General features: G+C 31.8%; 1 protein-coding gene across 1 annotated transcript; it reads right to left on the minus strand.

Annotated features, from left to right (window-relative positions):
- Positions 1–210: 210 nt before the first annotated feature.
- On the minus strand, positions 211–6,397 carry LOC111011541 (protein SEEDLING PLASTID DEVELOPMENT 1). Its single transcript, XM_022285354.2, has 9 exons — positions 5,713–6,397; positions 4,348–4,562; positions 3,709–3,859; positions 2,998–3,189; positions 2,225–2,387; positions 1,852–2,090; positions 1,271–1,450; positions 1,016–1,138; positions 211–692 (listed from the first exon to the last, which is right to left on the minus strand). Exons 1-9 carry the CDS (start codon positions 6,136–6,138, stop codon positions 384–386), a joined length of 1,998 nt encoding a protein of 665 aa, XP_022141046.1. The 5' UTR covers positions 6,139–6,397; the 3' UTR covers positions 211–383.
- Positions 6,398–15,051: the final 8,654 nt, after the last annotated feature.

Consider the following 15,051-nt stretch of genomic DNA (forward strand, 5'->3'; position numbering starts at 1 on the left):
TCGTGCCTAGGCTTGTTTATTTTGTATCCATGGACTAGAGAATATGAATTTAAAACAAGAATATCTATATATCTAGATCAATTAAAGAAAGGGGATGAAAAGATCAATGGAAAGGAGTAATACCCAGACTTCCTTTTCAATTTGAAGCATTCAGTTGCTTCATATCCACAAACTTGGTTACATATACTCGATGTAGTTGAAAAGAGACGCTAAACAAAACTTATTTTCTGCCATATCTATGGAATCACTAATGAGTTGTTACATCAGATAGAAATACAATCATGCAACTCACAGTTATGAGCATGTCAAAGCGTTCTGTTGAAATTGTAACCTAGCATTTACATGTTTGGTACAAGCTAATCTTAATTTTAGGCATCAATAAGTTATTCGGGAAGTAACGGTAACCTGTCCACGCTGTATAGAGATCCATTTGTGTCGCCATTGGAACCAATGAAGTCGTCGAACTCAGTAGAAGGATCAACTTTTCCAACATTCTTGACATTTTCATCCATGTTAGCAATCAACGGTAGGATACGGAGACGCAAATTCGGTTCCGTTCCAGTTCTCTCCGATTGTAGATGATACTTCCGGATAAGGTCCATCTGAAGAGACAGGATGTGAGGTGGCCTAGGGAGGAGCTCAACAGACTCTTCTTTTGGAATAACTATCTGCTCAATGGCCATTCTAGCTTCCTGTGAGGTAGTAAGCAATTCACTGAAGTGAAATTGGTGTTCGTAGAATAGACTGTCATCTAATAAAAGACTTGCAAATTCTATGGTACGTAGTGAACTGAAATCATCTATAAAAAAATGTCATGTAACGTCACATCACTATTTAACTGTTACCTCATTTTTTTAGTGACTTAATCGATTCATTTCAAGGGCTAATACAAGTTATTTAATAAACTACAATAAGTTTTTAAACTATAGCGACCAAATAAAAACCCATCTCAAATTATGCAGACCAAAAGTGTGCGTGTAATTGTATATAAAAGAAAATAAAAGATCAGTCATACCTCCAAAGCATCAATCTTTTCTGAGGATTTTATCCTGCCCAATGATTCAAAATCTTCTTCCTCATCTTCCTGATCAATAATTAGTGCCCTTAAGGCCCTTGTGATGTGAACTAATGAACCAGTCTACAAGGGGGAAAAGGCAGAATAATACACTATGAGAAGAAGGATGGTAATTAATTTGTAGCTTTTAAATGTCGAGAAAATGTGACAATATCAATACCCTTTTGGCTTTTAAATCTGGAAATGTAATAATACCTTAACCACGTAAATAGGTATGTCGTGAGATTTCGCAGCAGCTTGAATCCCAGCATTCTTTTTAAGCTTGGATTGCAAGGCAAGAAGTGCATCTGCCTCACTGATATTGTCAGTAAAATGGATGGCCACATCATTCATCCTTAATTGCTTGAATCCTTGGTTCACACTTGCTTCCAGTACCTAGAATAACTGCACATTTAATAAGTTCCAAAACCAATAGCTGTTGCCCAACCCTTCAAAACGTACAATATCTTACTACTGCACCTTTAAATGTTACCATTTTGGGCATTTTCTGTGTATTTATACAACAGAGTTTTCAGATAGGCTGAAATTACTAGCTGTAACATGTTCCACAACCCAGTAACAAAATGCAGCGATGTTTAAACCATTGAACAGACGTGATTTTTTTCAGTTTCAATCAGAGAGATTCAAGAAATGAAAATAATATATGTATCAAAGTTAGCCACATCTTTAGATTACACCAGAGATTATCAAATCTGAGATGAACTTCTAACATTACGTCTAGGCATGAAGAAGATGTCATTGTATTCAATTGTCAAAGTTGAAAGATTGTATCTTACCCCATAGACAAACAGGTGAAGTGGAAACTTTTCATCTTCAGAGGATTCTTCCACAATTGGAAGGACCTCAGAAGTTATCTCACTGGGGTCCTGGCAACCATTCCCATAATACACATCTGAAGCATTAACTGGAACTTCATCCTTCTTATGGGAGAAAGTGGAAATCAAAGTCTCACTTTGTATAGTTTCTTTCTCTTCTGTAGAATTTATCTTTCGAACTTCAACATTAGGAAAGCGACCTTCACAACAGAAGTGATGATAATAAGCTGAAAGTGGTAACTGCACGCTGCTTCAAACTTCCAGATTATTTATAGTATAAACAAAATTAACAATTGAAAATTCAAACAGGATTTCTTAAGAAAAAATTGTTTACCACAAAGAATGGCATCAACAGTTGCATCAAGGCTACGATGAACTCTCAACTCAGTCTTTGATATGATCTCTACCCCACAAGTAAATGTTGAAGGTCCTTTTCTTTCCAGCACAGTCTTTTGAACACGTCTCCGGCTTGCCTCCTCATCCCCAAGAGTTACACTCTATAAAATGATTCTATTAATCAATTGACTGGACTGAAAACACTACAAGTTTTTTAAAAAAAGTACTTACGTAGTTTACAATAAAATAAGTATCAGTTTTGGTTTTGTTGAAGCAAAGAAAAAAGAAAACACACACACAAAATATCGAAGTTCATTAGGCCATAAAACTGAGTGAGAACTTTTATAAGTGAGCAAAAAAATATACTATTATCCCTTTCATGCTAAATTTGAAGATTCTGCAGTAGAATCCCTCATTGATGCATACTAGAGAAATCAACTGAACAAAGAAGGGGGAAACCCTTTACCACCCACAATTAGGTTGAGAAGTAGATAGGCCCCATGCAGAGAGAGCAAAATAAATTTTAGGAACTCCTAGTTTCAAAGAGGAAATTGGAGAGTCAAAGACTCAAAATTCTATTTCAAAGATATACTATGCAGCAGTTCATTTTTAGACATTTATTCATAGAATTAGTAATCTTTTTAGAAATCGAATGGATTCAGTCTTATACATACGCGAGGGAGGTAGTCAAAAAAGGAAAGATATCCATTACTCACAGAATTTGAATTATTAAAATAATCAGAAGAATGCAGTAAGATAAGCACAAATCACCTGTATTCCTCCAACAAGCATCTCCAGCAAAGGATTCATGATCAAATTTTCAATTGTAACTCCATGAGCGGTTGCAACTAACTGAATACCACGTTGTGCTATGGTGCTTGCAGCCATGGCTTCAAGTTTTGTGCTAATTTCATCAATAATAATTACTTGAGGCATATGGTTTTCAACTGCTTCGATCAAAACCTGATAAATAGAAAAATGTCAGAGATCAATAAACATGAACAGGATGGGTGAAAATACAATCAACTCGTAACTGTTCCCAAAAATATAACGCATGGAAAGTGAAAAATATAAAACAACTACATGCATGAAATTTTGCTGTTACCAGAAAGTATATGTATGTGTATGTCCATATTGTGGGTATAAATTCAGGGAAAATGTATATACCGTGCGTCAAGCTTCAGTTATCTTTTGGTTCATCTCAACCAGATCATGTAAAAACATACCATCTCCTATCTAGGAAAGAGCGGATGCAAGTAGTTTTTGTCACACTTGAATACAAGCTATTAGGGGCTAATGAAGAACCTTCGTGTTTCACCATACTAAGACCCATGATCTTTCACTGGTCAAAGAAAAGAACCAATCCAAGAATAATATTTACCCAAAAGTTTCAAATTTCAGGTCATGGTCGATGTAAATATCTAGGAACGAAGTCTTGTTAGTTCAAAAAAACAAGTGCGGTAATATATTTTCATATTGTACCTTGTGCTGCATATCAGAGTCTGGAACTTGCATACGACGAGCATTGCCAATTCCTGCATGAGGTATATCACCATCACCACCAATCTCATTGGAGGTGTCCACAATCATCACACGCTTCTTGTAATCATTAGCAAGTATCCTAGCTATTTCCCTACAAAAATGTTACAGAACGTTATCCCCACACTATTTTAACTGGAGACATGGAGTTGCACCGAGTTTAGATGAAACACTGAAGTGTCAGAAAAATAATAGAACAGACAACAAATGCTAGTCAGGCACTCAGGCTACAGTAACTGTTAAAGTTACACTAGTAATTCCACAGGTTAACAATGTTTATTTTGCTCATGCCCCTACAAGAGTGTAAGAGGTAATTTAACTCCTAAGATACCGGAAGTAATATAACTTCTAAATTACGTTTAACTCAAAAATATTGGAAAACCTTAAGTATTTACCTATTCCCGAGTAACTCCAAAAAAGGATCTTCACATAACAAAATCATGAATTATCTCTAGTTTAAACTATCTGAAATAACATGTATTAGGAACTATGTTTTTGTCAGCTAGAAATAGAGATCCACAAATTACAGAATTTCCGTTTTCAATCTCTTGGACTTTGTGAAAGAAGATAAAATTTACTGACCTAATAATTGTGGTTTTTCCCACCCCTGGAGGCCCAATGAGTAACAAAGAGGATCCATCTTGAATCAGATCCCTCAGCAAGATAGCACTGCCAGATATAGCGCGACCCACACGACAAGTTAGACCAATAATTGCACCCTTCCGATTCCTGATGGCACTGATCCGATGCAATGTTCTACTAATGCCGGCTCTATTGTCAATAGCAAAGTCACCAACCTGCAATGTGTTTCTTCAAAGATCTTAACATGGTTTTTATTTTTAAGTGATTAAAACTTCTATTTAAATTGACTCAGCCACATGAATTGAACTTTTTTATCCTTTTACAGGAGAGAGGGGTAGGGGATTCGAACCCTAAAGAAGTTTTTATACTATTCATCTTGTTCAGATAAGTTGTTACCTTTTCCCATGTTCTAAGAATACAGTGTGGTCCACTTTACTGCGTTTATAGGCAAAGATAAGAATCTATTATGTCAATTCTGTTCTTAGGTTTCAACTCAGACAATTCTTTACTCAATGAAAAGAGAAATTTTGATACAGCACAACACGTGTTGCCCAAATAGTACAATGGTGAAGGATATACATAACCACAGGTCCACATTTATACTCATATACCATATATTTAGCAAGTAAAAGGTTCCATATGTATTGCAATCATATTCAACAGATTCTACTAAGAACAATTTATACGTTGGTATACATGATTTTTTTCAACTGATATACCTTGTTGATTCCATCTTTTCTTCAAATCTAGGCAGTGGTTTAATTTGGGTCACTTTCTTAGTCACAGTGCAATATGCAAAATGCATTTTTCACATCGAATTGATAGAAGAGCCAAACCAAGTCATAAACTAGAGACAACAAAATCCTTATATGTTCATTTTGTTATAGGGACAAAGGTTTCTTGATATTATCTTTTATATGTTAAAGTAAAGCCTCTGGCTCCAACGGTTTTCTAGCATCAATCAAGGGAACCAACCATCCTACCATACCAACTGGCAGTCCACCAATTCATTCGTTGATTTTACAGTTAGAAATTTGCAAATTCCATTATCCCAAGGCCTTCATCTCCTCGAGTCTCAACACACTACATACATAAATGGAAAGAACTCCTAATTTCCCAATCACAGCAAGAGAATTCTAGCCGGGCGTTTTTAGCCCCCAAGTTAGATATGCCCCTTAAAGCTAAACCATGTGATCGCCACTAACCACCAGCTTTAGATATAAAAATGGAAGAGGTAAAAGCAATATAGGATGGGATATTACAATTGTATTGAACTTATAACTTCCAAGTCAAACAATCAAACAGTATGTGGACAATCTTATCGAAAAAGTAAATAAAATAACGTGAAGGAAGAGCCAAACTTACCTTGGAAGTAGCATGCCGTAGATCATCAACAGTTATCTGAGAATCCGACAGCACGAAATCTCCAGTAGGAAACCGAGCCAATGGTTTCCGACCCAAATCCAAGACCACTTCGATCAGTTGGTGACACTCCTCATGCTCCCTTATTCTGCGCCTCATTTCTTCAGGCAATAGCACCAGCAATCGGTCCAATTCGCCATCGAATTCGTCATCGGGCGAAGAAAATCCCGGTGAAGTCGAAGAATACAAGCAGAATTTTCGATTCCCAAATGCGCGATTTGCGAGAAACTGAGAAATCAACGATCGTCGGGAAAATAGTTGAAGGGAGAAGTGGGATTGGCGTTGGAATTTGGGAAGAAGAGATTGGCATCTGAGTTGGGTTGTTGTACGAAGAAGGGGGCTAAGCTGTGTAAACCCGAGCTCGAGCATCTGTTAATGGCGGGAAAAGTTGAAACCTTATTCTGGATTTCAACTTTCCCTCGAAATGTATCCAATAGTTGTTCAAAGTTCAAACTGTCATTCCGATAATGGAAGAACGATAAATCATAAATGGGTTTCCTTTCTAGCTTTCCTTTATCATAAATTTCGATTCTGTCTTCACTGATCAATAGAATTCGTTTCTTTCTGGCCACAAACATGGAAGAAAACTCTCTCTCTCGATTATTCGCATTTTAGTTTCTACGCTTTCCTTTCAAAAAAAAAAAAATATCTATGGCTCCAAAGAATACCCCCAGAATAACAGAAATCAACAAATAAAATAAAATTGTATTAAATATTTGTTAGACATGTCCACATATTCGTGGTTGGACACGATGGATAAATCAATATTTTCACCATAATTCAAAAAAATCGATAAAAATATGAAAAATATTAACAAAATGTTACTAATATATATATATATAATATAATATTAATATCAATCATTTTTGTCTATAAAAAAAATATTAATCATTTTAAACTTGTTTCGAAATAGAAATATATTTATTTATTAATTTAAATATTTTTTACGATTTTTAATTTATCTAATTCTTATAGAAATGCTATCCGACACAATTTGATCGATATTTTCATGAAATTAAGTCATCGACGTCTAAAATCTTGAAAAGAATTAAAGGTCAACCAACCTGTGGTGGGATGTTCAAATCTCGAGTCTCATATTTATTGTACTTTAAAAAGTTGAAATGATTAAGACACATATTATCATGGATAATATTTTACAACTCTAAGTATTCATTTCCTAACTTATAATTTAACCATAAATTTAAATTTGTAGTAGTCATCTGCCTTAAAATTATGAGTTTAGTTACCATAATCAAATATTATAAAGTCATTTTCAATTTAAGGCAGCGTTGTCTTAGTTTAAACGACAATAAGGTAAGTCGACGTTAGTTTAAGGGCAAGGGAAAAAGATGAAGCGGCTCGCCTAGATCTCATCCTGATACCCAAGTGAGGGACCCTTGTGACGACTGGGGGGCCCGAACGTTCCTTTATACATTGGGAGTTTTTTAAGGGGGCCGAAGAAGCAAGGTCACTCGATCATATCAAATTGACTGCAATCTCTTTCATACACATCAATCTTCTTGATTCTCAAGTCGAGGCTGCTTCTTTGAAGTGCCTGTGATACACGCCAAAAGGAGTTGTGAAATCAATTCTCTTTTTTTTTTTTCCTTTTAGCTCCATAAGCATCCTTGCTTTAAGAAACCTACGCAGTGCTTTCGACAAGACAGCAACACGCTTGGACAAGTAACACGATGAACCTTCTGATCTTGTTCGGGCTTGGAAAGGTTTCCTTTATTAATTCCAGAAGTGGAGGAGGCGAAACCGAAAACCTCCTCAACTTTGGACAACTCTTGCTTGTTCTTATCGCTCAACGGCCAACGATGAGTGGCACGGGCTCTTTTTTAATTTTGAGTGTTGTTATGGGCCAAAAGCTATGTATGACATCTCGCTGACTTTGAAAAAAGAAATAAAAAAGATAGCAAGTTCTATGGCGCCTTAGCCTATCTTTCAATATAGGAAGGGCCTTTTCTTGCTCGTTAGCGCTTTAGTTTTCAACCATTTCGTGCGGTTCGAGGGGCACTTGATTCACCTGCCGGAGTCGTTCTATCTACCTAGAAAGATTCTCGAAGACTTTCTAATATTATCAAAATCAAGCCCCAGCCCGATCTTACCTGGGGTCGCAAATGTCAAATTTGTCATGGACAATCCAATCCTGCAGGAAGGGGGGTCAAACTGCTTCGAGAAAGAGAGAGATAGGAAAGTTGGCAACTTGATCGGGCAACCTTTTCTCCCACCTGATTGGGCCTCAATTGAGCCCAGTCAAACTGAAGAGGCAGCCAGGCAGGCCCAATTTCACTTCCAAAAAGTTTAAAGTTTAGAATATAATTAATTTTAAAATTTTCCTTTTTTTTTAAAAAAAAAAAATCCAATTTTATGAATTTTACACTAGATCATCTCTTCCCACCCCCAAAAAAATGAAGCCTCGCCTCTTAATCGCCGTCCTGGAATAGCTACTTCTGTGGACGGGATTTCTTTCGCTCATATATGGAGAGATGCAAATATCTTAACCCATTATGATTATATCACAAGGAATGTTGCTACAACACTTACTAATAGTTTGGATCTCTCTCTTTCTAATCACTATGAACCGTTTTATTCGTGACATGTATTTTACCATTAAAAAATAATAATAAAAATAAGTTACTTCCTCCACCTAATTATCATTTAAAAATCATAAGCTCTGTTTTGAGTCATAATCACACAAAAAAGGCATATAAAAATGTAAACAAAAAACAAAAAACAACAAAATTAAAAGAATGAGAAATAAATTAATTTTGTTTATTTATAAAGTTGAAATTTTTTTTTTAATACACTATGTGGAGTGAGGATCGAACTCACAACTTCATGATTGGAGGTATATGTCAATTGCCGCTGAGTTAGGTTTACTTTGATCTGTAAAGTTGAAGTTAAATTTGTCAAATTTGGCTAATCATTTATATAGACAATGACTGGGATGTGTATGTATTTTGTGTGATACACGTATAAATATTTAATTTAATTTAATTTATTAAGTTGAGGCCAAAAACTTAGGTCAAATTGGAGAACGACATTTGGATGGATATTTATCCCATGTGTCAAGCATGCTAATTAAATTCAACTTTCAATCAATTTCATTTCCCAAAAAAGAGAAAAAAAATATCAATCAATCAATCAATTTCACCTTTTTTCACGATTTAAATTCACTTACAATTTTCTAAGAAATTACAATACCCAAAAATTAGAATACAACAAAAATACTTTTTCCTTTTGTCCTACTAGTATGTTGTGTGTTATTTTTCCTAAAATATGTAAATATATATTGACTTTTTAATTATAATTTGTTCATTTCATATTTAAAACTACGTAGTTTTTTTTTTAATTTCAAGTTTATTCCATTTAAATATATCTACTTTCAATTTTTCTATCATAATCATTAACTTATAAAAAATTTATGTCCTTTATCTAAATTTTAAAATGTGTTTTTAGTTTATAAACTTTAAACAACAATAATTATTACGATTGATTGATATTATCATGTGATATATTACTTGTTGGTCAATACTTACTTCAACTAATTTATATGGTTTACATAGCCACATCAACATGTTAATATACATATTCGAGGCATGTTATCAATTTTTTGAATAATTTATGTTAAAATAATGACAATAAAAAATTATTTTTAAAAAAGCCATAAAAGGTATAAGTTTAAAATTCGTTTAAGCTAATAAATCTAAAAGCTCATATAGAAATAGATATTTTGAAACTGGTTTAAATACTTGATCCCTGTACTTTCAATTTTTATTCATATTTGTCTCTATAGTTTCAAAAAATTAATTTTGGTCTTTGTACTTTTAAAAAAGTGGCATTTTTTGTTTCCATATACAAAATTTTAGCACAACTTTTATATCCAATGAAAACCAACTAATACAAATTTATAGGCGTATTTCAAGAAATTTAATAAGTGACATGCTGAGATGGAAATACAATAAGATATAAATTAAATTGAATGAATCAAAATGGTCACTTTTTAGTACAAGGATGAAAATATAAATTTTGAAAGTATATAAACTAAAACAAATAAAATGAATCACACAACAAAAATACATTGAACAAAATAGTATTTAAATCTTTGAAATTTTAGGAATAAAATATTGGGTTTGAATTTTTTTTCTCTTTAATATCAATAACCTCAAATATGCATAGAGATGAAATGGGTAGAGGAATGGCCTAATTATAAATATAATACAAAAGAGATCGCAATCTGATTCTCAATCTCAGCGTAAGAAAAGTTAGTACAGACAAAATTGCCAGCAAATTCGTAAATAATGGTTGGCATTTTTTTAATATAAATTATCTAGTTGTATTATATATATATATATATATTTAATAAATAAATATATTGTACTTGTATTTTATACTCATTAAAAAAAAATCGGTTAAAAGGAACAAAATACATTTTTGCACTCCAAATCAGTGCTTTATTTTTTGGAGTTGTAATTGTAAGTTTGTAAGTAAAGGACATTATAAATAAATAAAATAAAGTTTTCCTCCCAACCAATTGAGTTATGTTAAATCAAACTCAAAAATTGATACTGTTGGAGGAAATCGAAGTTTTGTTGGAAGATAAAACAAATATTGATTTGTTAGTACTGTAGTAGTAATTTTTGCATATTTCAATCGAGAATGTGATTTTTAAGATATTAAAAGAACTTATCGGGCGTTGTTTCCTTAAAATAATTTTATTCACTTTACGGTGTTTTAGGTTTCATGAACAATTGTCTTTCAAGATAGGACAAATATACCAACCTATAAATGCAACAGTCCACACACAGGACTCGACGAACTAAAAGTATTTATGGTCATTCAAATAGTAATATATTTTCATGTAAAGTTATGTCTTTTGATAAGATGACAACCTTTACAAAAGACGCACCAATTCATAAAAAGTTGTGATTCTTTATTTTAAACAAAAAATATTTTATTCAAAAATTTCAACATAAATAACATAATCTCGCATCAACTATGAATGATATATGAAATTCATTACCTATAAATAAATGACAATATTTGCATTGGTGTGAGATGTTTGAGCTGAAATGAAAACAAGGTCATTTATATGAGAAATCTATATATGGTCCTAACAAAAGATAAGTCGATATCATATGCTATACACTTAGCTGTATCGTAGTGGTCTAATCATAATATGAATTTGTCAAAATGGTAAAGGACAACATTGATTGATTCAAGGTACAATATTAGTTGAATGAAATATATTTAAGTGTAAAGTAGACAAATATTATCTTATTATAGAAATATTACGAGTCTCATCCTCCAAACAAAAAAAAAAACCCTATAATTTTATCATGATAAAATATTTAAACTCTCAAACTTTAAATTAGATGATGTGTTAAGAAAAAAAATCATTGATAATCAAATCAATCGACCACTCTTTTTATGTGCTCAAGATTAAATCCTCTATCGATTATTTTGTAGGTTCATGATCGAACTATACCAATCTTTTTCATTGGTTCAAGATCAAACCACTTTCTACATGAGCAATGAAATTAAGAGCAAAGATTAAAAAATGCATGGTGGAAATAAGGCGATTGTGGAAATTTGACTATTAGATGTCATGTCATCTCTAACATCATCTACCACATCAGCAAAGTGTCATGTCGTCCGTCACGTGTTAGCTTCTAATTGATCGGACTGTCAATGTCATATGTCACATATGCTTTTTTCTTCATAAACTTGTTTTAGTCATAACTTATTCATTTGGACTCCAATTCGAGTTATTCAAAATGCGTTAAATTCGTCTATTCAAACTCTACCTTATTGACACTTTAGAACACTAAAATTATTAAAAGATAATATTTATTATCATACAAACATTTGATATGATTAAAGCTCATAAAACTAACATGTCCAAACCACTACCATATGAATAAGACCAAAGTAGTTTTTATAAATAGATTTATGTTTTCCGATTCTCGTTTTGTTCAACTTGTTTTCTTTTTTAGATATTTCTCTCTAAAAAAATAGTATTTCTCATTCTATTTTTTTAATTTCATTCTCTAAAAAAAGTCTCTCTTTCTAAAATTTTCAATACTTTCATTTATTTATCCTTCTCCAAAATTTTCATCTGGGTATATTTTTATTACTTTATCTTTTTTTCTAACACGTTACTCTATCTTTTTCACTCTTAAATTTGGCTTTTTATAACTTTTTTTTCTATTTCCAATGTATTATTTCTTTACAAAATATATATTTAACTTTTATCTATCTACATTTTTTCTTGTTCCATTTTATTTCACTATAATATTTATTTCTTTTTATTTATTTATTTTCTCTAACAAATATTTCAAAGTTCTTTTTTACAAATTGTTTTCTCACTTTTATTTCACTATAATATTTCTTTTCCTTTTTATTTATTTATTTTCTGTAATAAATATTTCTAACTTCTTTTGTCTAAATTTTTTTCTCATTACATTTTTTTCTTTCTTATTTTTTTTTCTTTTTCTGACATGTAGTTTGTTCTCAACTTTACTCTATCTAAACTTTTTATTTTTTTAACTTTTATCTCACTAAACTTTTTTTATAACTTTTATTTCAAAAGTTTTATTTTTATCTCTCAACTTTTATTTACATGCATACACTTTTGGGTGACAAAAATTCTCACAAAGTTGGATTCCTACTCTGAGAACAAGAAATTTTTTTCCCACCATATTCCAACCTCATCCTCAATTTCATTTTTTTAAATAATTAGCATGTATTTTACTAACAGTTTTCCTAAATTATGAATAAAATATCAAATATTTTTTGAAATTTATTATTTATACTAATAAATAATAGTTTTTCAGTAAAATAGAAACAAACTATATATATTTGTTAGTTTTTTATTTTATAAATTCTAAAAATAATGAAAAATAATTATTAAATTGATAGTTTTTCCAGTGAAGATCTTGATTTGATGAGGATTGTCCACCCTGAACTTCGATTCCCTAAATCGAAGAACGAAGTGGATATAAGGACTAAGAATCTTTGAGAGGAAGAGGATGGGAGATCGCATCGACTCCCGCTTCACATCATTGTCATCTCTACTTTACATAAATTTTTTTTCTAATATATATTTTCAAATTTCTCACTTTTTAGAAACATAAAATTAAATAGTTTTCTATTTTTAAAACAAAAAATAAAAAATAGTTGTGAAACATCTATGTTTTTTTTTTCTAAAAAATAAAATTAAAAACACAAAACACAAAACATAAAAATCAAAAATAAAAAATAAAAATAATTATCAAACGTAATTTAAGTGGTACGAAAATATCATAGTTTGTTAATATTATGATTTTACTTTCATAAATAATTTTTTAATATCGATGAACCTTATATTATTCTTAATACGGTACTACTTACCACTTAGCAGGCAAATATTATCTATACTATACTCTGGTGGTTCCAAAAAAGAGAGAGAAAAAAATCTATACTATGGGACCAGAAATTTTCTCAGTAGAGACAGAATATTTAATTCCACGTAAGAAAATCAATGCGAGAAACTCATCAACTTTATTGCTGTACGCGGCGCACGTGTGTCTGACTCTGAGATAATGACGTGACACGTGGGAACGCTTCCCAATGATTTTAACTTTTAAGAACTGTGAGTTGGGAAACTTGAACAGACTACTACGTATTTTTACACGTTTTTGTTTCAACATAATATTAAGCTAAATATATGTTTTATAATTTATACTCTAACGTTTGATCCTCTTTTCAATTTAGTTGACACTGTTAAAAATCTTAATTTACTTTTCTATATTTTAATAATTTTCATTTAATTGTCAAAGCGAGCATAGCTCAGCGATAATTGACATGTACCTCCAATCATGAGGTTGTGAGTTTGATCCTCCATCCCCATATTTTGTACTAAATTATAGATATTTCTTGAGTTTGTAAGATGAATGCAAACAAAGTCTGCCCTCTAAAAAAATGGGTAACGAGTAACAACCTATTTTTATTATAACAAATAGCATATGAAATAAATAAATATTTGAATTTTTAGAGGACCATATAACAAAATCAAAATATGATTTCCACCTAAAACTATCATATTTTATTCATAAGATTGACTACTCAAATAATGATCAAATGTATTTGTTTGTTGCATGATTTTGATTGAGTTTGGTCAGCAGTCGCAAATCTTTCATTCTTGTATATAAAATAGATAAAAACTCGTGATAATTTTTAAATAGTCTAACAAACTCCCCGGAGCTTAGACTTGGATGAAGTTGACGAACGAAGGAACCTGCATATAGAGTGAGTAATAAAGCTCCAACACCTAAGTTTGTATCAGTCCAATCTCTATTGCGCGAGAGATAATAGTCTCGCGTGTACCTGAAAATAGGGCGGGACTCTTTATTTATAGAAGTTGAGCTTTCTACAGCGGTTGAGGAGCGGTTTATTGTTGGGTTTGTAAGGAGAATGCAAACAAAGTCCGATATTGACTAAGGAACTAAGGAAAAGCATGATCTATGGTATATAGATGATGACAATTATCTCCATTGGTATGAGACTTTTTATGCAAAAACAACGTCGTGAGGGTTATGCCTAAAACGGATACAATATATGGGGATTTTGTGATCTATAGATGCTCATCCTTGGCCGAGGTACTTCGTGGGGCCAAGTTATCTTTTAAGGCTGAGGTTATTAGTCTTCAAAAAATATGTCAGAGACTCCATACCTCATCTTTTGGTTAGTTCTTCTTATTGGTCCACGTGTCACGTTGATTTTTATTGCCTAACACAGTCTTATATAACCTTATTATGACATAATAAAGACATAGTAGGACCATTTAATTAATACTTAATTCGAAAAGATTGATGTTTAGAATAATCCATTCATTCGAGAAAAAAATATAGGCACAAAATAAATAAATCAAGCATCTATCTACAATATACGATTATTACTTTGGATGATAGCAACAAAAAATCACACAATGTTCAGAAATTGTCGTAATCAAAACAGACTTTATTTTTCATAATTCTTCAATAAATAAATCCTCCCAACTAATACACCAGTACAGAAAAATATAAAACAAGTTCGTTTGGCTGGATTTGACGGAACTATAATATTTATTTATAATTTTATTATTGTTTTTTCGTACTCTAATAGTCCAAAATCATTGCTCCGAATTATATTCTCTCTTTTTCTTTTTTTAATGAAAATCAGATTCTCATTTATTGAACTTACCTGCCAATATCCAGCCATTTATTTTTAAATTTGTATTCATACAATTTTGTAATA

Source organism: Momordica charantia, assembly GCF_013281855.1.
Source record: "Momordica charantia cultivar OHB3-1 chromosome 11 unlocalized genomic scaffold, Mcharantia_2.0 BLBB01000011.1, whole genome shotgun sequence".
Classification (NCBI taxonomy): Eukaryota; Viridiplantae; Streptophyta; class Magnoliopsida; order Cucurbitales; family Cucurbitaceae; genus Momordica; species Momordica charantia.